The sequence below is a fragment of the Hyperolius riggenbachi genome, chromosome 3, assembly GCF_040937935.1.
Source record: "Hyperolius riggenbachi isolate aHypRig1 chromosome 3, aHypRig1.pri, whole genome shotgun sequence".
NCBI lineage: Eukaryota > Metazoa > Chordata > Amphibia > Anura > Hyperoliidae > Hyperolius > Hyperolius riggenbachi.
Window position 1 is genome coordinate 160,783,941 of NC_090648.1, and position 25,556 is coordinate 160,809,496.

Consider the following 25,556-nt stretch of genomic DNA (forward strand, 5'->3'; position numbering starts at 1 on the left):
TCGTGAACCGCAATAGACTTCAATGGGGAGGCAAAAATCTGGATTGGACGCAAATTGAATGCTAAATTGCAGGCCTAAAGTGCTTTAAAACATCTTGCATGTGTATACATCAATCAGGGAGTGTAATTAGAGTACTGCTTCACAGTGACACACCAAACTCACTGTGTAACACACCGCAAACAGCTGTTTGTATAGTGAAGGCCATGCTGGACTGGTGTGCACCATGCCGAGAGTGCAGACCATGGCGGTTTTCAAGCCCATATGGTCACCGGGCTGTGGTAGCTAAATGATACAACAACAGTGACTGTCCAGCTGATCAAATTTGATGGGACATGTCTTCTTCTGAGCACTGTACTTTGGTCCAGGGCCGCACGAAATTACAAAACCACGACCTCGCACAGACCTGCCGGGTGGCCTTCCTCTGGGTCTGCCTCTACCTCTGTCTCTACCTGTTTTGTCCATTTTGTCCATATCAGGGGGGGATGAAGTGAAAGGTATGCACTGACTTGAGTAATACAATGTGCAGTCACACATGTGCAGTTAACAGGTATGCACGGAGAGGTATATCACACTGTGTGCACTCACGTAGGTAGGTGGTTGCACTGAACACAACAGGTAGGTATATGCAGTGAGGGGTATTACAAATGTACACCTGTCACACACACACAGGTACCGAGCAGGAACAGTGACACTGCGTGTGCTCACGTAGGTAGGTGGGTGCACAGTGAACAACAGGTAGGTATATGCAGTGATGGGTATTACAATGTGCACGTGTCCCACACAGACAGGTACCGGACAGGCACAGTGACACTGCGTGTGCTCAAGTAGATAGGTGGGTGCACAGTGAACAACAGGTAGGTATATGCAGTGATGGGTATTACAATGTGCACCTGTCACACACACAGGTAATCACTGAATGTGCTGGGCCTGGCAGTGGCACACACAGTAGAAATTACCAAGGCTGTCTATGCAACACAAGTGCCAGTGGGCCACACAAAAAAAAAAAAGATCACAAGAACAAGAGCTGTTGAGGGGTGCTATTTTAGCAATAAGAATCAGCAAGGAGCAAGCTAAGAAGCCTACAAGAGCCTAACTAAGCTTTCCTTATGAGAGTATGCAGCAGCTTTTCCTTCTCTAATTAATGCAGGCACACGAGTGAGTCTGAAGCCTGACACTGCCTGCCTTTTATAAGGGGGCGGGGGAAGTGGATCCAGGAGGGAGTGTAGCCTGATTGGCTACAATGTGCCTGCTGACTGTGATGTAGAGCGTCAAAGTTGATCCTCATGATGCACTATGGGGGCGAACCAAACTTCCGGAAAATTTTGCGGTTCTCCGCGATTGCAAACCCTGGAAGTTTCCCGGGAACCGTTCGCCAGCAAACCGTTCGGGCCATCTCTACCCTGCACACAATGGGCTTGATTCACTAACCGCCACTAAGCCGGTTAGTGTGCCTTATCACTTAGTGGGCACAAACTACAGCGCTAACCTTATCTGAGGTTAGTGTGCCTTATCTGAGGTTAGCGTGCCTTATCTGAGGTTAGTGTGCCTTATCTGCAGTTTGTGATGTAGCTTTGTCCATCTTTTAGTGTGCACAAAGCTATTTAGTGTGCACAAAGCTACTTAAGGCACACTAAAGGGGCCCATACACTCAGCCGATTTTCTGGCCGACCGATCGATCCCGATCGATCGATAGATCGATTGCAAATCGGTTGGCCAATCGACCGTTCGATGGCCGATTTCGATCGATTTCGATGGATTTCCATTGAATTGGCAAGGTGGAAAATTTAGGTCGATCTGATGAGATTGCTTATCAGTTTGCATTGGCCTTAATGGAAATCTGATGGCAAAAAAATGCCATCAGATCGAATTTCAATAGATTTCAAACTGAAATCTATTGGAATTCTATCCTGGTAAAAAATGTTCTAAAAACGCATCAGATAGATCATCAGATGCATTTCTTATCTATCTGCTGCCAATCTGACGAGTGTATGGGTACCTTTACTCAGATAAGGCACACTAACCTCAGATAAGGCACACTAACTGGCTTAGCGCCGGAAAAGTCTTTTTTACTCCGGCGCTAACACTTAGTGCCGGTTAGTGAATCAAGCCCAATGCCTGTATATTAGTAAAGACTATATAACTGAGCAGATGTTGTCGCTTTGGTCTAGTAGCCATGTTTAACAAATGCAAAAGCAGCTCAATGATTGATAGAAGTTGCTGAACAAAGCACTATTCAATTCAAGAATTTACTAGTGTGTGTTTGGGTCAATTAAATTACATTGTAATGATTTTTTATCCATAGCTGAGAGATAGAAAGATGCTTGTATGTTAGGCATGCTAAACCCAAAGAGATAGGATACTTCTAAAAAAAAAATCTGCTGAAACTCAGGGAAATATCCATACAATTTGTTGATAACATGGGACAACACTAGTTTGTTTCAAATCAGCTCTTAACATCACAGCTTACCAGCTGAAAAATCTCACATTACCATGTGAGGCGCAATTTAAGCACACACATGTATGCGCAAATTTTGAGGTGCAATTTAAATAAAATGACCCCCTGTATCGATCTGATCACAAATCACATAACGACTTTTTTCTTAGACACCACCTGTAGGCTTGAAATAAAGATGTGCTTTATGATCTTTTAGATGGACGCTTTGGAGAAAAGGCCCAAAAGTTGGAGGCTACCGATGTCACCTTGAGTTTATTAAGGAGAAACCTGGCCAAGCATGAATATATGACGCCTTGTATCTACGCTGTTCAAGTATACGCGTCCAGTGGTGTGTATTGACTTTGGTGATTCTGCTTTCTATACAGTACTGTTATATACCTAGTACATTGTCTCTCAGTACACTGTGTGGCCTGTCAGAACGTTCTTTAACTTTAAATGTATTTGCCACCTTCATATTGACTCATTAAGGGCCAACATCTCTTAAACAATCGTGTATCTAGTATTTTAGCCATGTCATTACATTTCTATGAGTGCAATATTATTATTCTCCCATGAGTTTATTTTTCATCTTTTCTTTAAAATAACTTTTCAGCACTTTGCATTGAAAAAAGGACCAAAAAGTTGGTGAAAAAGTACTATTAAAATTATTTTTTATTGTTTACTGTTGGTTGAAAGGTGTTTTTATTGACAAAGTATGAAAATATAATTTAGGGGAAAACTCAGGAGAAAAAGATAACTGCATACGGGCCACTGGGCCTGATGCAATTCACTTTTTCTCTTATTTTTTCTCCTAGGAGATAATTTTTTGTCTTCTGTTTGAATAACTTTTCAGCACTCTGCAATTAAAAAAAGTACCAAAAAGTAGATGAAAAAGTTCAGTCAAAATTATTCTGAGTATTTTCTTGCTGGCTGGTGGCTAAAAATGCATTTATTGATAAGATGTGAATATATATCACCTTGGAGAAAACATGGAGAAAAGGTGAATTGGCCCACTGAGTCCATTCGATGGCGGAGAGGAGCACACAGGGAGAAGGACCCTGCAAAATAAGCTTACAATCTAAGGGGTGGGGAGTGGGACACATAAGGGGGTTGGAAAGTATTTTAAAAAGTGAATTATATTTACAACCTTTTAGCAATACTACATACTATAGCGGAAGCATAAGATACCCAGTGGCCTTACCATTTAATTTGTTTTATCTGAAAGTTTATTTATAGGTCTCCAGTGCCCTTTTACTCCTTCATTAAAGTTAACTTTAAAACATTAGTCACAAAACACTTTAAAAGCTACCCTTCATGAGTAGGGTAAACATCATAGTCTATTGTATTAATTTTCTCAGGATAGTGACAGGACAATTGTTTACACAGAGCTGACAAAATACATTTTGGCAGTTGGCTTCTCTGCCTTCCAGGCATCTCACAAAGAAAAATAGACAGGAAACTCTACGAAAAAGTAGGTTTTGCTTATGCCACGTGTATTCTCCATTTCAGCCAAGTATAATCTTTCTAGTTTTTTTCTTTAGAAGTTTCCAATGCTAAAACTTCTAACCTGCAAGTTGATAAGAAGGGTTTATCAATGAGATGCAAAAAATTCATGAGTTAGGAGGGAAAATTAAGATATTCCAATTAACTGGTTAGTAAGTTTTTAGGATGTAGGAGGAAAACAGAGCAAGAGCAGGAAGAGAGTACAAACTCCATCCGAATAAAAGCTAGTGGTAAACGAGCTCTGAGGCCTGGAACTACAAGACAGCACTGCTGTCTACGTAACCAGGGGTGTAACTGTTGGGAAACAACCCTTGCAACTTCTCTGAGTCTTCTTATTCCAGGTTTCCGCACTGACCAAATATTTAGTATTTTTTAATTTGCTAGTTTTTGATAAGTTTTTTTGTAGATAAGATGAGAAAACTCAGAAGACAAGAGAATTGAATTAAGACCTATATAGGGTAGGGTTTGTAACAGCTGCTGATAGTGGTAGCTTAAAGGTATGGACTAAAGGCAGACTTTTTTTTGCCTACTTCTGTAATTGTTTTGGGTGACAGGTCACAGTACTACCATCCCCTGGCATCTACTATTGCCTCTGTATCAATCCACCACATTGGATCTTGATAGAAGGCTATTATAATCTTAGTGCACAGCAATGTAGAATGCACTAGAAACAGATTAGTCATGGCTAACAACTCTTGGCGAATACACACCAAGAACACAAGTTTGTTTTTTTCATAATTCACAGATCACTTCACAGACACACATGTAGTAAGAACATTGCTACTGAAACACTGCACACCCTGTGGTTGTAGCTGGTAATGCATCTTACCTGTTATATATATATATATATATATATATATATATATATATATATATATATATATATATATTAGACCGTTGTTGCTAAATACACATTCTAACAGATCAGGACAGGACAGTACACGCTGCTTGGAAGAGTGACTATTAAGTGTGTCTGTATTGCTGGAAAACTGATCCAAAATGATAGTGACATTAATCTATAATTTGCACATAGATTTATGATCCCAAGTGCAGATACCTCATTAGTGGCACCTCTGTGGCATATAAATAATGGGTTGGTGATTGAACTCACCAGCTGCCAGCAACAATGAGTGGATTTTAACACTGGGTACAATTATCAAGCAAGCAGGTGAAAAGCATTAAAGCAACATTATACCTATCTTCATTAAGTGCTACTGGTATATTGTTGAATGATTCCAAGAGCCAGACACTGCATACACAGACAATGTGCGAAGAGGTCAGCAGGAGCATTTACTGGTGATCAATGCTGTGTGTCAGCTGCCTGTGTCAGACTGTTGGGCTTATGATGATGCCTGATGGCAAGTGCATCTCTCTTTTAGAAGAGGCTGAGTGCATCCCAGCTTCTCTAATTAATTGTTTTCTGACATCTGCCTTTGTTAAAATAAGCTCGCACTACATTTCCAAATGTTATCATCAGCAAAATTATTTGGCAGTCACCTGACAAGCCAGAGGAGATGATGAGATATGGGCTGTGCTGCACTAATGCACTCTAATGTTTAAGTGTCTCAAACAGACTCTGGAAGCCTTCCAACGCAACTGATGAAGGGGATTTATTGTAGACCAGCACTAGAGGGAACATATAGTTCTTAGCTCTCACTGAAGAGTACATTTAGTAGTGGTAAACTTAAGTAAAATGTAATGCTGGAAGTCATTTAATTCTAAATATGCAACACTTTAATGGGCTGTTATACACGGACATTTATACAAATCCGTTTTCCCACTCAAATTGTTATCACAGTGAAGTTGTATTTGAAGGTGGAAGAATAATTACAGTCTGGTATAACCTATGTTAAAAACCTGGCTCCGGCTCCTTATTGCCCTTATAGTTCCCCAGGGGCGTTGCTAGGATTTCAGAAGATCCAGGGTACATCTAGGCACCTGTGAAAGGGAAATTGTGTGCCTTGTTATGGCAAAAGTAGGTGGGATCACCACAGATTGTGGGCCAAAAATGTATGTGTGTTTATCACTGAGGCAGCTTGAAATAAGTGACCAACTCAGCAAAGTTTTGGATAGAGCCACCTCCCCTCAAAGAAAAAAAAAATAGGCCTTAACCATCATACAAACATGCTCATGTCCTCCCAAACAACAACATAATTAGCAGCATGCGTCCCAAAAAATAAGGCAGCTTCCCTCCCAAAGCAGCATAATTAGTCATTATGGCTGCTAAACAACATATTAAGGCACCCTGTTACCCAGACAACATAATAAGTCAACAGGTCCCATTCCACCCAAACAGCATAATTAGGAATCATGTCATAAAAAACAGCATAATCAGTTATTATGCCCTCACAAATAAACTATTTAGACACCATGTGACCCAAATAATAGAATTAGTCTGCATGTTCCCCCCAAAACATTATTAGGTAGAGGCCCCCGCCACAAAAAAAATATATTAGGCAGAGTGTCCTACATAAATAAAAATATGAGGCAACATGTTCCTCCAAATAAGATAAGGCAACCCCCCAAACCCTCCCTCCTCACCCCAAAAAAACAACAAAAAACAAAACCATGAATACACAGCAAATCCCTTTGAAGAAATTAATAAGGCATTGTGTACACCCAAACAATATTATTAGACAGCATATTGAGGTTTATAAATGTACCTCAATGTCCCACCTTGACTCCCCGCAAACATAATTAGGTATTCTGTATCCTTCAAAAAACATAATTAGGCATATTTAGTTAGTGTGTTGCCCCGAACAATATAATATAATAAATATAATATAATAAATATAATAAATCAGTATGTGTCCTCCCCAAACATAATTTAGCAGACTGTCCTCTCAAATACAGTTAAACACCATGTACCCCCAAACATGATAACTAGACAGTGTGCCCCACAAATGGTGCCCTGTCATCCATTTTCTATGGTTCCTGCCAAAGAAGAAACACCATATTTTTGTTGAAGTGCAATAATATAATGCACCCCTCCAGCCTTCTCATCTCTAGCAGCAGTCAGCAGCAATCCTGTGCACCTTCATTGGACTACACAAGTACAGGTGATGCAGTCCAGGATGTATCATTCTGCAGCTGCATCATTACAGGAAGCATGACTATTTTCTTCTACGCCTGCAACTCATTGTTTACCTCCTATTGTTCTTATTAGTGATGAGTGAAAACACCAATATTCTTTTCACATACATTTTCGAGCAAAAATGTCTTTGAAAATAATTGTATAAAACATTCATGATTTTCACTTTTTTGCGTTTTTTTGCTTTAAAAGATTTTTTATTTTCGCATTGATAAAGAAAATCAAGTTCCCTTTGACTATATTGCAAAAATACAATGTATTTTCACAAATATATTCTCAAAATTGGAAAAAGCATTTCAAATATTTTCTTCTTTTAGTCTCACAAACATATACTGTAATCACAAAGTAATCACCAGTAGTTATAATCCAGCCAACATTTATGTATGAACAAGGAACTTTTCCCCTCCGCTGAGTTTTGGCTCCCAATGTGAACCTAGCCTTAGTGTCACAAACAAACACAAACCTGCTAGTTCTGTAATTGTTGTTGTATTGTTATACATATATAAATTATATATGCATATTTACTAAACAAACTTTTTTTTTGCACAGTGCCCATTGGTGAGAAGCTGGGTGTAAATGGAACTATGGAGTTACTTTTCAAAATTATTACACCTTACACCAGGAGACACACACAGACAGTCAAGTAGGTGTCTGACTTTGCATATTTAATACTGTATTATTTTTAGCTTTTAATATATGTCTATATTTTGTAAGTGTTAAAAGCGGACCCAAACCAAACATTTTATCAATTCAAAATATTTAGTTACACCACTCTGACACATACAAAGAAATAAACACTCCTTCAAGCCTATGAGCATTTCAGTGCATGCTTTTCATCCTTCTCTTTTCATAACTAGGGTTATACAGGAGGCAGCCATTAGCAATTCCTCCATTGCCAGACAGCACCTACTCCACCAGTTTGCCGGAATCTGTCCCGGCAATATGAAAGGAAAGGAGGGGTTCCTCCAATAAATGTAAAATATTTTATATTTGTCATCATGCAGCTGAAAAAAGCCTGCTATTTATTATTATAATTTAGAAAATAGATTTTATTTCTAAAATCTTGTATTTTTAATTTGGGTCCACTTTAACTAAAAACTGCTTATCACTTAATAAGTGCACTTGATTGCTTGTGTACATAGCAGCTATACATACAGCATCATATATATTAGTTTTGTTTACCTTCTCCTATGTGTAGTGACAGTAGCAAGAGCATCATTGCTACTCTGTGCTTCAGGAAACTCATATACAGAACTTACTTTATTTGAGGTTAAAGGGAACCTGAAGTAAAAGGCACATGGAGGATGCCATACTAATTTCCATTTTAAGCATACCAGTTGCCTGGCAGTCCTGCCCATCTTTCTGTCAGTAGTGGTTAGATCACACACCTGAAACAAGCATGTGGCTAATCTAGTCAATCTTCAGTCAGAAACAGCTCATCTGCATGCTTGTTTAGGGTATGAAGCTAGAGGTATTAGGCTTGGTTCTCAGTGCATGTGTATTTCCCTGTAACAGCAGCAATGCAATGGAATGGGAAAGCGGCGCCACATGTTATCCCCATGTTGCATTGCATACAGTTATACTGCACCTGCCGGAAGGTGAATGTGGCATAGATGGTGCAGTACATCGCACTGCAATGCATGACTGTAAACATAGCCTTACAGGCAGAGGATCAATAGAACGGCAATGTGTATAGCTTAAAAAGAAATATAGAAGAGTTTCTGTGGTTCTTGTAGCAACCAAGAGCACCTAAATGACATGTAGCGAGAGACCAGGAGGCAATGGTACAGTAACATTAGGTATAGGGAGACAAAAGTATATATGATTCCTGCAACCACCATATAAGCCTGGGGGGAATTAATCGTCCCCGCTCGGTGCTCCAGGTCCTGGCTGTAAAGTTATTACCTACTAAGGAGGTCTGATTGATAGAAAGATGGGGTGGAGGCGCCGATAATACATTGGTGTTTTAAGACCTTAAGAGCTTTAAGACATAACATGTAAATAAGAGGTAATCACTTACCTCTCCAGAAGATACAGATTCAACTGGAGAAATAGCTGTTCAAAAATTGACAACGCGTTTCACATGTCATGGCCCGCTTCCTCAGGTGAATACAAAAATTGCAGCTTAAGGAGTAGAATATATTGGTAGGTGAACAGAGGCGCCAGAAGGATAAAAGTACATACAATTTTTAAAAAATTGCTGGGAGGAAGTGGTGGACTCGCCTCCGTTAAAGCAGACACCAAGGACTGTAAATGTATAGATATACACATTTATTGAAAATACCCCAAAGATGCAACGCGTTTCGCGGGCACAGCCCACTTCTTCAGGCAATAAGCAGGGGATAAACAACAGCAATTCAGTTATAGCAAGCAGAGCACCTCTGACAAGTCTGCCAAGCACGGTCAGGACAGGTACATTACTTACACAGCCCATTGGGTCAACCTGGTGACCGATGGCAAGCAGGGAGTACGCGGCTGTGCAGCGGACCAACTTGTGACACCTCCACGGCTTGCAGGCAGGCCTCCTGCCACCTCCTCTCTTCCTGCTACATCCTCTTCGCTGTTGTCATCCTCCTCTTCCTTGGCTGAGTGACAGTTCAACTCCACTGGTGCTGCAATCTCCTCTCCAGCTACACAGCCCCAACTCCCCAGGTACGACGGTGTCACACCATCTTAGACATGTCTTGCCTCAAAGCGTAGAGTCGCACTGGAGCAGCTCTCTTGGCTGCTCTTAACAAACAGGTGGATCAGTGGCTGACCCAGCACTAGCTGGAGATACCCATCTCGCAAGGGTCATAAAACAAGTGTGGCTGTCATGATTTTCACACTTATATCAAGTGTAGCCACAAAAATTCAAATGATGGACCCATTTATTAGAGGGAGACAAGTAGCAGTTCGGGCCCCCTTACAGCTCTGCCCCCCTGCAGTCGCAGGGACTGCTCCCCTCTAGTTACGCCCCTGGACCATTATGTAGTTCACATAAACGCTGGTAAAATTTACGCATGCTATGTGCGTACCTACCTTTTACTGTTGTTTTGTGAATCTGCACCATAATATATTTAATTACATTCATCTTATTATCACATTTTGTGCACTGATTTACTTAAAGTGAACATGAACTGGAAATGAACAGTCAAAATAAATTTACACAAGTCATACTTACCTTCCGTGTAGTCTACTCCTTAATCTCTTTCACCTCTCCCTCTTTGTCCACTGTGATCGGTGGAACTCTACAACCTCCATTTTAAAAATGGCAATATTTTTGAAAATGGACCACCCGTGCATGCGCAGAAGACCCCGACTGATGCAACTGAGCCAGTTGCCGAGGCTGATTGCGGATGAACGGAGGCCCATGGGAGGACAGCGAGGGATGCATCCGTGCTTATGGGGCTGGAGCAGGGGTGCTCGGATGTGCCTCATCCACGAATTCGGCAATCCGCGTGGTTGCAAAAAAAAATCAGCATTCGGCCCCGCCGCATGCGGATTTTCGTCCGCGTCCACGCAACCACGCGGATTTTCTGCCAGCTGAGCGGTCTGGACGAGCTCAGCTCGTCCAACACCGCCAGAGGCTGCCGCTCAGGCCCTGCTGGGCCGATTTTAATGAAATAAAAAGCAGCACACGCAGCCGGCACTTTGCCAGCCGCGTGTGCTGCCTGATCGCCACTGCAGCGCGGCGATCTGCCGCGTGCAGCGGCGAAAGAGGGTCCCCCCAGCCGCCCGAGCCCAGCGTAGCCGGAACAAACAGTTCCGGCCAGCGCTAAGGGCTGGATCGGAGGCGGCTGACGTCAGGACGTCGGCTGACGTCCATGACGTCGCGACGAGGTAAGCGAAACACGGAAGGCCGCTTATTGCGGCCTTCCGTGTTACTTCTGGCCGCCGGAGGCGATCGGAAGAACGCCTCCGGAGCGCCCTCTAGAGGGCTTTCATGCAGCCAAATTTCAGTTGGCTGCATGAAATAGTTTTTTTTTTATTTAAAAAAAACCCTCCCGCAGCCACCCTGGCGATTTAATCAGAACGCCAGGGTGGTTAATGGCTTTTAAAGACAAATCACCACTGTAAATAGGGCTATTAATTGGTAATACGTGGTTTTTAAAAGGGATATACGCGTTAAGCAATCAAAGAGGTGAAGGCGAGTTCCAATGGCACTAGGCGGCTAAGGTACCGCTGGAGGAGGATGAGTGGCTGACGCCAAAAAGGCCCCAGAGAGGTTTTTGTAATTTTTTTTTTTTTTTTGCAGCAATTAGCAATGACATCGCAGCAGAGTTGTCAGTGGACACGGGCAGTGTGAACGCAGAGTGCAGTGGTGGTAGCGACTGAGTCAGGAGAAGGACTATGCGGGCGGTCAGTTCAGCAGCACAGAAGGACCACGGCAACATACTGGTAGTAGTAGTAGCAGCACAGCGTCATAGTGCTGGCCAAAAAATTAAATGCACCCGGTGACCCGGGCAATGTGAACACAGACAGAGTACATTGGTGGAAGCGAGTGAGTCAGGAGGAGGAGGACAATGCGGGTGGTCAATTCAGCAGCACAGAAGGACCATGGCAACATACTGGTGGTAGTAGTAGCAGCACAGCGTCATAGTGCTGGCCAAAAAAATTATGCAGTGGGCACTGGATATACAACTAGGTCACTGAAGGATGCAGTGGGCACAGTACAAGTTCACTGAAGGATGCAGTGGGCACAGCAGTGGGCACTGGATATACAACTAGGTCACTGAAGGATGCAGTGGGCACAGTACAAGGTCACTGAAGGATGCAGTGGGCACAGCAGTGGGCACTGGATATACAACTAGGTCACTGAAGGATGCAGTGGGCACAGTACAAGGTCACTGAAGGATGCAGTGGGCACAGCAGTGGGCACTGGATATACAACTAGGTCACTGAAGGATGCAGTGGGCACAGTACAAGGTCACTGAAGGATGCAGTGGGCACAGCAGTGGGCACTGGATATGCAACTAGGTCACTGAAGGATGCAGTGGGCACAGTACAAGGTCACTGAAGGATGCAGTGGGCACAGCAGTGGGCACTGGATATACAACTAGGTCACTGAAGGATGCAGTGGGCACAGTACAAGGTCACTGAAGGATGCAGTGGGCACAGCAGTGGGCACTGGATATACAACTAGGTTACTGAAGGATGCAGTGGGCACAGTACAAGGTCACTGAAGGATGCAGTGGGCACAGCAGTGGGCACTGGATATACAACTAGGTCACTGAAGGATGCAGTGGGCACAGTACAAGGTCACTGAAGGATGCAGTGGGCACAGCAGTGGGCACTGGATATACAACTAGGTCACTGAAGGATGCAGTGGGCACACAAGGATGTCAAACTGTGTAATGAGATGCTTATATGCCAGCGAGCGAGCAGTGGGCACTGGGCACGGCACAAGGTCACTGACAGAATGAATGAACAGCGCTGGCAGAGAGTGGCGGTGCCGGCGGTGTGACTGGCTGCCTGCAAATAGTACAAGTGAAGTGTATAACTGTCACTGAAATAATATACAAGTGTGTAATGAGATGCTTATATGCCAGCAAACGAGCAGTGGGCACTGGGCATGGCACAAGGTCAGTGACAGAATGAATGAACAGCGCTGGCAGAGAGTGGCGGCGCCGGCGGTGTGACTGGCTGCCTGCAAATAGTACAAGTGTATAACTGTCACTGGAATATACAAGTGAACACTGCAGCTGCACTAACCTGCCTGCCTGCACTACACACAGATAATCCCCACTCCCACTACACTGACTACACTGAAGCACTGAACCTGCCTGCACTACACACAGTTAAATAATCACTAGACTCCCACACTCCCACTACACTACACTGACTACAACTAACTACAGCAATCACTCACTGACTAGCTAACTGTGTACAGTATAAGAGCAGTGTTAGCAAAAAAAACGCTTTGTTTTTAACACAATAAATTGCACTTGCTCAAACAACAATGGCCTGGAGATAATCCTCTAAGCACCACAGTCTAGCAAGGACAGAGCTTTTCCATCATGGCCGCCGCTTTATATTCAGGAGGGGAGGGCATAGCTCCCCTCCTGTGATTGGTTGCTAGGGCCTGGCTGGGGCCCTCTGATTGGCCTGCAATGTGTCACTTCCGCATAGTTTGACGCATTTCCGCTAATCACGACTTCAGTGCCGGGTTTCACGAGCGTGAATGCGGATTTCTGTCCGCATTCACGCGAAGCCGAAGCAGATTTTCGTGGTTGAAAATCTATTCACGGCTTAGCGTGTCCGAGGCGGAATGCGTCAAAATGGTCGTGAATCCACGCGTAAGCGTGATCACGACCTGGCGGTGAGCACCACTGGGCTGGAGGAAGCCCCGGTTAAATAAAAAATCGTTGTATATCGAGGTCTCTGGTACACTTTAACTAACTTTAGAAATTGCCAGAATATAGTCAGCTTTTATTCATAAACTCTATTTTAATTTTTGCTTTATTGACTTTCTTTAGCACTCCAAGTAGTGTTAGCTTCAACAAAAATGTGAAAATTTCAGCAGGAATTTAATATATTCAGGAACATAGCGTGGGTTGTTTATGCACAGATAGCAGGAGAGAATCAGATGCTGTTATAAAAAGCTTATACAGTAGCTGAGACACCTCCAGGAGTCCCACACATCAAGATTTTATGGCACTGTTATTTGTCACTTGGAAATAATAAAATAATAATTTATACTCAATAAAACATGTTTAATGAGTAAAGGAAACAGATCATTTTGTTAAAAAAAAATTTACGCAAGCAAAAGATAAAAATACAGAGTTAATTGTGATTATTATGCATTTATACAATGCTGACATCTTCCCTTGTGCTTTATAGAAACTACAGTCATGTTACTAACTATTCTGTTGGAGCTCACGGTAGGATTCCTACTACACTGTAGTTATCATCCGATGTCCCTACTATAGTCTACGGCCATTTAACATCATCAGGGTGGAATTCCAGCGAGTCGGGCTATCGCAAATCAGGCGTCTCACCGGCAAGTTGTTTCTACGCTGAATGTCCGCAAGAGCACCTGAAATGCCCACACAACTTCCTGGCCTGCTTCAGGATGTCCTCTAAGCCTGGGTACTTGGACACAAATCTTTGCACGACCAGATTCAGCACATGTGCCATGCAGGGTATGTGTGTCAGCTTTCCCAAATTCAACGCAGCAATGAGATTGCTGCCATTGTCACACACCACGTTGCCGATCTCAAGCTTGTGCGGGGTCAGCCATTGCTGCACCTGTTTGTTAAGAGCAGCCAGGAGAGCTGCTCTAGTGTGACTCTCCGCTTTCAGGCAAGACATTTCTAACACTGCGTGACACCGTCGTACCTGGCATGCAGCATAGGCCCTGGGGTGCTGGGGCTGTGTAGCTGGAGAGGAGATCGCGGCACCAGCCAAGGAGGAGGAGGAGGATGACGACAGCGAAGCGGTGGTAGCAGGTGGAGAGGAGGTGGCTGGAGGCCTGCCTGCAAGCCGTGGAGGTGTGATAAGTCAGTCCGCTGTGCAGCCATGTACTCCCTGCTTGCTGCCATCGGTCACCAGGTTGACCCAATGGGCTGTGTATGTAATGTAGTGGCCCTGCCCGTGCTTGGCAGACCAGGCATCCGTGGTCAGGTGGACCCTTGACCCAACGCTGTGTGCCAGAGATGACACCACTTGCCTCTCAACTGCACGGCACCGTTTGGGTATGGCCTTTTGTGAAAAATAATTGCGGCCTGGTATCTTCCACTGCGGTGTACCAATGGCCACAAACTTATGGAAAGCCTCCGACTCCACCAGCTTGTATGGTAATAGCTGGCGAGCTAATAGTTCCGCCACGCCAGCTGTCAGACGCCGGGCAAGAGGGTGACTGGCAGACATTTGCTTCTTATGCTCAAATACTTCCTTCACGGACAGCTGGGTACTGCTGTGGACAGAGGAGAAGGAACCGCTGAAGGGAAGAGGCGGTGTGGAGGAGGGTGGCTGTGAAGGTGCAAGGGAGAAAGTGGATGAAGACGATGCACCTGAAGGAGGAAGAGGAGAAGGAGGGTGGCTTGTCTTTTGAGGGGTGCTGCTTTTCCTCAGGTGTTCTTGCCATAGCTGTTTGTGCCTTCTCTCTAGGTGCCTTCGTAAGGCACTTGTCCCTACGTAAGAGTTGGCCTTTCCACGGCTCAATTTTTGCTGGCAGAGACAACAGATGGCTTTGCTCCGATCTGAGACACACACGTGGAAACATTTCCAAACCGCTGAGCCCCCCTGAGGTGATGGCGCTACGGTGGCATCAGCAGCTGACGTTGAAGGGCATGTTGGCTGGCTGGCTGGCCATAGCTGGCGATACATGGCCCTAGACACTGCCCCCAGCTGTTTCTGAGGATGAGCTCCCTCTGCTTCTATCATGGAGTCATCTCCTCCTACTCCTCTCTGACTCCTCCTCTGAACTGTCCCCATGGTCATCTCCTCTACCGGGAATATATGTGGTATCCGTATAATCGTCATCATAATCCTCCTGGCCAGCTTAGCTTTCCTCAGACACCTCCTCAACTGCACCAACTTAAGGTGGTTCATCATCCCCCTCCTCACACATTACGTCCATACTATCGCCACCTAACTCAGACGTATGAGGTGGTGTACCTGTGCCTTCTTTTTGTTGTTGCAGTAGTGGGTGTGAATCAGTGATTTCACCACCACCACCAAACAACTCCTGCGAAGTGTCAAATGCAGCAGATGTGGTGCTTGTTGTAGCGCTGGTGGCTGCGGGAGATGAGGTGTTCTGTGTTAAATAGTCAAGCACGTCCTGATCCTGGGAAGTGATGGCACTTGCCTTCTTCTGAGCACTGTATTTTGGGCCAGGTCCGCAAGAAATCACAGCAACTCCACCTCGCACAGACCTGCCGGTGCCTGGTGGCCTTCCTCTGGGTCTGCCTCTACCTCTTCCTCTACCTGGTTTGTCCATTTTGTCCATCTCAGGGGGATGCTAGGTATATGCAGTGAGCTGGGTTCACTCAACACAACAGGTAGTTAGATGCAGTGAGCTGGGTTCACTGAACAGTAAAGGTACTTAGATGCAGTGAGGTGGGTTCACTGAACAATAAAGATACTTAGATGCAGTGAGGTGGGTTCACTGAACAATAAAGGTACTTAGATGCAGTGAGCTGGGTTCACTGAACACAACAGGTAGTAAGATGCAGTGAGCTGGGTTCACTGAACAATAAAGGTACTTAGATGCAGTGAGCTGGGTTCACTGAATACAACAGGTAGTAAGATGCAGTGAGCTGGGTTCACTGAACAGTAAAGGTACTTAGATGCAGTGAGGTGGGTTCACTGAATACAACAGGTAGTAAGATGCAGTGAGCTGGGTTCACTGAACAGTAAAGGTACTTAAATGCAGTGAGCGGGGTTCACTGAACAGTAAAGGTACTTAGATGCAGTGAGCTGGGTTCACTGAACAGTAAAGGTACTTAGATGCAGTGAGGTGGGTTCACTGAACAATAAAGGAACTTAGATGCAGTGAGGTGGGTTCACTGAACAATAAAGGTACTTAGATGCAGTGAGCTGGGTTCACTGAACACAACAGGTAGTAAGATGCAGTGAGCTGGGTTCACTGAACAATAAAGGAACTTAGATGCAGTGAGCTGGGTTCACTGAACACAGCAGGTAGTAAGATGCAGTGAGCTGGGTTCACTGACCAATAAAAGTACTTAGATGCAGTGAGCTGGGTTCACTGAACAACGGGTAGTAAGATGCAGTGAGCTGGGTTCACTGAACAGTAAAGGTACTTAGATGCAGTGAGCTGGGTTCACTGAACAACAGGTAGTAAGATGCAGTGAGCTGGGTTCACTGAACAGTAAAGGTACTTAGATGCAGTGAGGTGGGTTCACTGAATACAACAGGCAGTAAGATGCAGTGAGCTGGGTTCACTGAACAGTAAAGGTACTTAGATGCAGTGAGTTGGGTTCACTGAACAGTAAAGGTACTTAGATGCAGTGAGCTGAGTTCACTGAACAGTAAAGGTACTTAGATGCAGTGAGGTGGGTTCACTGAACAATAAAGGTACTTAGATGCAGTGAGGTGGGTTCACTGAACAGTAAAGGTACTTAGATGCAGTGAGCTGGGTTAACTGAATACAACAGGTAGTAAGATGCAGTGAGCTGGGTTCACTGAACAGTAAAGGTACTTAGATGCAGTGAGCTGGGTTCACTGAACACAACAGGTAGTAAGATGCAGTGAGCTGGGTTCACTGAACAGTAAAGGTACTTAGATGCAGTGATCTGGGTTCACTGAACACGACAGGTAGTAAGATGCAGTGAGCTGGGTTCACTGAACAATAAAGGTACTTAGATGCAGTGAGCTGGGTTCACTGAATACAACAGGTAGTAAGATGCAGTGAGCTGAGTTCACTGAACAGTAAGGGTACTTAGATGCAGTGAGGTGGGTTCACTCAACACAACAGGTAGTTAGATGCAGTGAGCTGGGTTCACTGAACAGTAAAGGTACTTAGATGCAGTGAGGTGGGCTCACTGAACACAACAGGTAGTTGGATGCAGTGAGCTGGGTTCACTGAACAATAAAGGTACTTAGATGCAGTGAGCTGGGTTCACTGAACACAACAGGTGGTAAGATGCAGTGAGCTGGGTTCACTGAACAGTAAAGGTACTTAGATGCAGTGAGGTGGGTTCACTCAACACAACAGGTAGTTAGATGCAGTGAGCCGGGTTCACTGAACAGTAAAGGTACTTAGATGCAGTGAGCTGGGTTCACTCAACACAAAGCTAGGTATATGCAATGATGAGGTGGGTTAAGTAAACACAACAGGTACTGGGTATATGCAGTACTGGGCAGTACAATGTGCAGCTCCCTGTCACACACACAGGTAGTCACTGAATGTGCTGGGCTGCTGGCAGTGGCACACACACTATCAATTAGCAAGGCTGTGCATGCAACAAAAGTGTCAGTTTGACACACAGAAAAAAAAAGTACAGAATGAGCTCTGAAAAGAGCTATTGAGGGGTGCTATAAAAGCAATAACAATCAGCCAGGAGCAAGCTAAGCAGCCAAGAACCTAACTAATCTGTCCCTAGAAGAACAAGTCTGCAGCAGCTGTCCCTAGTCTGTCTCTAGCAGGCACACGAGTGAGGCTAATGGCCGCCGCAGCCTGCCTTATATAAGGGGGGTGGGGCTCCAGGGCTTAGTGTAGCCTGAATGGCTACAATGTGCCTGCTGACTGTGATGCAGAGGGTCAAAGTTGACCCTCATAGTGCATTATGGGGCGAATCGAACTTCCGCAAAAGTTTGCCTGTTGCAGGCGAACGCGAACCCCCAAAGTCCGCCTGGAACCGTTCGCCGGCGAACCGTTCGGTACATCTCGAATGTCGAACAGTGAGTACGCAGCTTTACTCTCCTCTTCACTGTAGCCGGTGTACAGCTGTACTCGTGGCTCTTGATGCACATCACTTGACAAGCACAGATGGGCGCTGCAAGGATATATGCTGTACAGAGGTTACAGCAAAGAGAGGAGTAAGGAATCTGTGTCGCTTTGCTGAAGCAAGGTAATGTATGCCGCTGCTCTGAACCTTGCACAGGATTGGGCCCACTTAGCCACCTCAACCCCCAGCAAATGAACCACAGCCGGTGGATAGCATTAGTTATTACTTACTATTACTACAGGGGACACTGAAAAGCTGGAATACACTGCAGAGGACACAGGAAAGTCAGAAGTGATTACAGAGGGTACTTGGAATAATGAAATATACAGTACTACAGGTGACACCAGACAGCTGGAATACACTGCAGGGGAGACTGGGATGCCAGAATACATTATAACATTTTGGAATGCACTGCAACGAACAAGGGAATGTTGGATAGCACCTGAAGTGAAAGGGATATGAAGGCTACCATATTTATTTCCTTTTAAACTATCTCAGTAACATGGTATCCTGCTAATCTTTCATGCATCAGGAGGTAGTGTCTGAAATACACACCTGAAAGAAGCATGCGGCAAAGCCAGTCAAACACCTGGTCTGCAAGCTTGTCCAGGGTCTATGGTTAAGGGCCCTTTGACACTTTATTACAACGTGATGCAATTGTATTTCTATGGGGTTTTCACATCTAGGGCTTGATTCACTAAACCGTGATAACTGTTATCCCGGCCGTTTTTGTGCGCATTTTCGCATTTGCGCGTGATCGCAAATTATCACATGCAATTGCGAATTATCACGCTTTAAAATTCACGATTGCACGCGCAAACGCGAAAATGCCCACGAAAAATGGCCGTGATATAAGTTATCATGGTTTAGTGAATCAAGCCCAAAGGATCAACAGGACAGTCTGGTAATTTGAGAGAACTTGATGGAGGTGCCCAGAATATAATGATCTTAAATCATAAGGTATAGAAGTAATCAGGCCTTACCTCCACAAATGGACAAACCACACGGACAAAAGTTTCAACGATGCACAAAAAAGAATGCGTCTCACGGGTACTGGCCTGCCTCCCCAGGTCAACAACAAAGTGCTCAAGTCAGTAGCAGTCACAGCTGTGGGCGCCTCTTTGTCCAAATACCTAAGGAAAGCGACCAACCAGCACCTGCCAAGCGGATCTGGGATACCGAACGGGAACGGTTAATTTCCTGTAGGCTCTGTTGATGCTTGCAGGAGTGCAACCCACCCTTGTGAGTAATATTTTACTACTCATACTCATTTTACCTAACGATACTGCACCATCGGGCTCCTGGTCTCTCTCATTACAGAACCTTGGCAGCTGGAATCTCAACCACCAGGAATCATTACATTTTCCTAAGTCTGGCAATTTGCATCGTTTAAAGGGAAATAAATATGTCAGCTTCCATATCCCTCTTATTTCAGGTGTCCTTTAAGCAGGGATGCTCATCCGGATCCGGGTACCCGGGTAAACCCAGGTATCCGACTATTTTTCCTCTATCCGGGTCGGATCCGGATACCTGGGCCACTATCCGGATAGCACTATCTGGATTCTATCCGGATAGCTAGCTGCATAATCCGGATACCCGCGGGTATCCTTCCAGATATCCGGATCCGGATAGTATAACTAGTAAGGAGATGATGTCATTCAGCCAATCAGAGGGCTCCCAGCAGAAGCCCTAGCAACCAATCACAGAGGGGAACCCTGGCCAGCCCTAGTGTTGGGCGAACACCTGGATGTTCGGCCCGAACCCCGAACTCAATGGAAGTCAATGGGACCCCCGAACATGCGCTCCCCCCTCTGCCCGCTTCCCCATAAAAAAAGTTTAATGCAAGTTAAATAGTACCGGTGGCTGGCAGTGGAGTGAGGAGGAGGAGTCCGAGTAGGAGAGTGACGCGTTGAGGCCGGGCAGCGGGCGGTTCAGCGGTAGTACCCTTGTGGTACTTCCGCCCTTTCTCTGACCTCACGTCCTCTGCATACGAGGGTACGCGTCACGCGTACCCTCGTGCGTCACGCGTACCCTCGTATGCGTCATCACGTAGAGGACGTGAGGTCAGAGAAAGGGCGGAAGTACCACAAGGGTACTACCGCTGAACCGCCCGCTGCCCGGCCTCAACGCGTCACTCTCCTACTCGGACTTCTCCTTCTCACTCCACTGCCAGCCACCGGTACTATTTAACTTGCATTAAACTTTTTTTATGGGGAAGCGGGCAGAGGGGGGAGCGCTAGCGGAGGGGGTGGGGGGAATTTCCGACCCCCCCCCCCCCCCCCGAGATCGGGGCATGCTCCCCCTTATGCCTGCGACCCCATAGGAGGGCCGTATTCGGCCGAACAGGGGCCCTGTTCGGCCGGCCATTGAGCAGTTCGGTTGAACCCGAACAGTTTGGCCGAACACCATTAGGTGTTCTGCCGAACTCGAACATCACCCGAACAGGGTGATGTTCTGCAGAACCCGAACAGTGGCGAACACTGTTCTCCCAACACTAGCCAGCCCCACCTGACCTCATTGAGCCAATCAGAGGCCTACCAGCCTAAGTCCTGGCACCCAATCACAGAAGGGAACCCTGGCCAGCCTCCCTGTATATCAAGGAGGGCTGGCATGATGAGACAGATCGTCCTTGCTTGTGTGGCTGGCTGGTCAGTGACAGACTTGTTCCAGTGCTGGCTTAGCAAGTGCTATATACAGTGATAAACCTAAAGCTTTGAGTGCTAAACATCTTCACTACGCTATTGTTCTATTGTTTTTTTTAGCTAGCTAGCTTGTAATTGTTTGCTTTCATTCACTCCGTTAGGTCCTGCCTTTGTCTGTGTCTGTGTAGGCCAGCAGGACAGTATAGGGAATAGGAGGCTTACTGTGTTATTGTATTGTAGTTAGTACTGCAGTTAGTTGTTATGGCGGCGGCCTGGCGGGTACACACGGTGCGTTCCCGCACTCGATTTCCCGCTCGATTCCCGTCGACTCGATTATTTCCGACATGTCCGATTTGCGTTTAGATGGATCGTTAGGTCGATTCGCATGTAAAGTATGCCAAATCGACCTAACGATCCATCAAAACGCAAATCGGACATGTCGGAAATAATCGAGTCGACAGGAATCGAGCGGGAAATCGAGTGCAGGAACGCACCATGTGTACCCGCCAGGCCGCCACCATAACACAGTGTGCACTGTCTGTCCTCTACTCTGCGGTCTGTCACTCCGTGCTGATTTGATGTAAAGTCCAACCCCGATTTTATTAAAGTAAAAGTACCCCACATCATCTGGTGACATCATCACATATAAGTTGTACTATGTCTGCTGGCACCGGCAGCTGGGGGAGGGGCAGCAAGGGCAAGAGGACAGGGAGCAACATTACAGCCACCCTCAGAAGGTCTGCCGTGTCAGTGTCGACCCCAGCAGGCAGCCTACCCTCAGTCAGCAAGCTTTTCGCTCCAGGCGCTGCGATTGAACTTAGGGCTGTTAGCCGCAAGGAGTTTGAGGAGGATGTTCTGGGTTTTGAGGATGGGGGGTATGATGTTGATGATGGGATGAAGGACCGTGACTACCATCCACAGGATGGGGATGTCAGCTCTGACTCTGAGGAGGAGGATGCGTCGGTGGGTTTGGCAAGAAGGATCAGCATTGCAGACAGTGGCCGTGGAATGCGGGACCCACCACATCATTCTGCCGCTACCACCAGCCGCACCACTCAAACCCCCACTGCCACAGGGAGAAAAGTCGCAGCATCCAATTCTGGCCGCAGGAGAATCTTCACCTCCCCAATCTGGACGCCACGGTGCCACAGGCCACTGCTGCTGATACCGCCACCTATATTCAACCCAAAACACAATTGCGGTGTCATTTTTTTGGAGGTGTCTGGGCTGAAAACTGTCATGTCCCAGTTGTGCGATTGGACTTTGGACACAATAGCTATCATTCATAAAGGAGCTGTCGGTAAGGGGAATCAATGCGGGAAAACCCAGCTGCCGGTATTTTAGACTTCTGGGTGGGCATTCATAAAAATGTATCCATGTGCGGTAGCAGTGCGGAGATTCCCCGACCTAGGCTGGTGGTAGGCAGGCGGTAGTCTTTCGGAGACACGGAAGCTGCCGAGTTGATACATTTCTCTGTGTTCCGCTGCAGCTGCCTGGGAGGTCTGTGTGTCTCCATTCACTTACATTGTTATCGCCACATCAGAGTGAGCGGTACTTCCCGACCTCACACCGCTTGCGGTGATCTTCATGAATTAACATTTTGCTACATTTGTTCCGATAATCACCGCACAAGGCGGTGATTTATCACTCTGCTCGGTAGTGTCATTTTTTCATGCGGAAAGAGCCTTTATGAATGCTGACTTTGCCGAGTGGTCGGTAAAGTCAGCTGTTTTAAGCATTTCCGCATGCGGAAATGCTTTATGAATGATAGCCAATGTGGGCTGCACGACCGCTGTCTGGAACCTAGTCCAGATGTTAATTGACAGATTTTTTTTTTCATTTTATGTCCACCAAATATTTAATTAGTATTTCCCTTTAAAAAAACATGATGCTACATGCATCATTTACACTAAAAACCATTTTAAAGCTATTTAAAGGGCACTTCCGAGTTTTCTATCCGGATACCCGAATAGGTCGGGAACCCGCGGGTAATTTGGTCGGATATCCGGATCGGATCCGGATATCCGCAAGGTCGGATCCGGATACCCGGATCCGGATATCTGGGTACCCGGATCCGGATCCGGGCGGGTAATAAAAAGCACTACCCGAGCATCCCTGCCTTTAAGTCTTTGCACTTGCATGTAACCCCACTGCCCATACAATTGTGCTGTGATGGATCACATTACACAAACACACGTTCTACAGTACTGCATGTTTCTGGGTAACGTGCTCAATAATGCACATGTGTGCACTGTGTCATCATCAATTGTTCACTAAGAAATTATATTCTTGATTTACGGAACAGTTGCTAATTGGCAAATGCGATCGCTGGTTGATTTGAGTCAAAGGATTGCAAAATGGAGACCATAGGGATTAGTGAATCGGCCCTTTGTTTGTCACGTTCATTGTACTGTCCAACTCCTCTTTATAAAGTGTTAATCTAGGAACATGCCATGTTTCACTTAATAATTTTGCCAAGATAATGGTATTGTTAGTTTAAAATCATTAACTAGCACAATGCTTTCCCATTCCTCTTGTGCGTGAGAGACAAACTATTTCACCTTTGTGTTGATAGATGTGTTCTTGTGATAGCCTTGTCTCCGCAATGATGAGTACTAGACCTGTTAGTGTCCCCCTGCTCAGCGACCTTACTGAGAAAGGAGCACGGTGTTGACTTGTATACTGACGAATGGCTAGATAAGCAGGAAACAAGCTGATAAAAGAAACACGCTTATGCTAGTGCCAAACAGGCGGCTCCTGTGGAAGTCCATACACAAAACAGGACATTACTATAAAAACATATTTGTTTTCTTGGTGATTTTTTAAACCTTTTCTAATGAATTTTCAAGTTTGTTTTGTGTGTGTGTGTATGTGTATTTTTGTAACTATTTTTTATTTTTTCATTTTTTTTACTTTTTACATTATTTATTATACAGTGCTGCCCATAATTATTCTTACCCCTGGCAAATTTTGATTTAACATTACTTTTATTCAACCAGCAAGTAATTTTTTTGATGGGAAATGACATAGGTGTCTCTCTAAAGATAATAAGACTATGTACAACAGGCACTATTTCGGAAAAAACAAACAAAAAAAAAACAAAACATTTCTCAATTTTTATTTACATTTGAGCAAAAAGTGTCCAGTCCAAAATTATTTATACCCTTTTACAAACTGTCACAGTCTGTGGGAAACCCCAAAGTTCTATACCATTCCAAATAGTCCAAGCTGTTCTAAAACATCCTAATTGCACTGATTAATTGGGAACAGCTGTTTTAATCAACAACAGGTGAAAAACAGCAGCTCTCTGCAGTTGGTTTGTGGACAGTCATGGCTAAGACAAAGGAGCTCAGTGAGGATCTGCAGCTGCGCATTGTGGCTGCTCACAAGTCAGGAAAGGGCTACAAGGCCATTTCTAAATGTTTTCAAGTTCCAGTGGCTACAGAGCAAAGTATTAATAAAAAATACAAGATGTTCCGCACTGTGGAAAATCTCAGAGGATGTGGTCGGAAGCCAAAAGTGACACCTGTGCTGCCCAGGAAGATAGTGAGAGAGGTGAAAAAGAATCCAAGGATCACCACCAAGGCCATCCTGGTGAATCTGGGTTCTGCTGGTGGCAAAGTCTCAATAGTTAATAAAGGCTTTTCTATTGATTATTGTGAAGGGTATGAATATAATTTTGGACACTTTTTGCTCAAAAGTAAATAAAAGTTGAGAAATGTTTTCTCCCCCAATAATGCCTCTTGTACATCATCTAATTATATTTTGGGAGACACCTATGTAATTTCCCATCAAAAAAATTACTTGCTGGTTGAATAAAAGTAACTTTAAGTCAAAATTTGCCAGGGTTATGAATAATTATGGGCAGCACTGTATATCACCAGTGTAGACCTAGGGATCTTGCTATACTTAGCACACAAAGGTATTAATCTCTGCAGTTCTGTCTAAGCGCCCGTTTCCATTACACGTGGTGCGATGCTTCTACATAGCCGCATTGCACCACGGCTGTACTGTAACCAATGCACAGCAATGGAACAGTTTCCATTGCGTGCTGATTTTATGGAGCTGTGCGGAGTGATCCGAGAATCTGCAGCATGCTGCAGATTCTCACACAGCCTCATTCCGCCAGCCGTCTCCTCCAATACACTTCTTCTTTAGGAGATGCGGAAGTGACGCAAATGGGAGCGGAAGTGATGCGTAAAAGCATCGGATCCTATTTGCAAGTTGAAACGGGCCCCAATTGAGAAGATAGGTCTTAAGTCCAATATCTTCTATAGACAGGCCCGGCACTAGCAGTCAGGAAAAGTGGCAATTGCCCCAGGACCACCGAGCATTGCTGGGCCTTCCTCACTGCTGGACCACTCTCTGCAGGTCCCCCCTCGGTCTGCTCCTCAGGACCCCTGCATGATTTGTGTGAAGATTAAAACTCACCTGTTCCAGCAACCTTCTCTGTTGATTCTTCCTGTCTTCATCCCTGCTACCTGCATCTTCTT

General features: G+C 45.2%; 1 protein-coding gene across 3 annotated transcripts in view; it reads left to right on the forward strand.

Annotated features, from left to right (window-relative positions):
• Nucleotides 1-25,556, forward strand: part of AGBL1 (AGBL carboxypeptidase 1) — an 830,430-nt gene that overhangs the window by 71,289 nt on the left and 733,585 nt on the right. For all 3 annotated transcript variants that reach the window (XM_068275162.1, XM_068275160.1, XM_068275161.1), the window contains exons 4-5: nt 2,652-2,783; nt 7,578-7,671. In XM_068275162.1, coding sequence (XP_068131263.1) covers nt 2,652-2,783; nt 7,578-7,671 — 226 coding nt within the window. The remainder of the gene's footprint in view (nt 1-2,651; nt 2,784-7,577; nt 7,672-25,556) is intronic.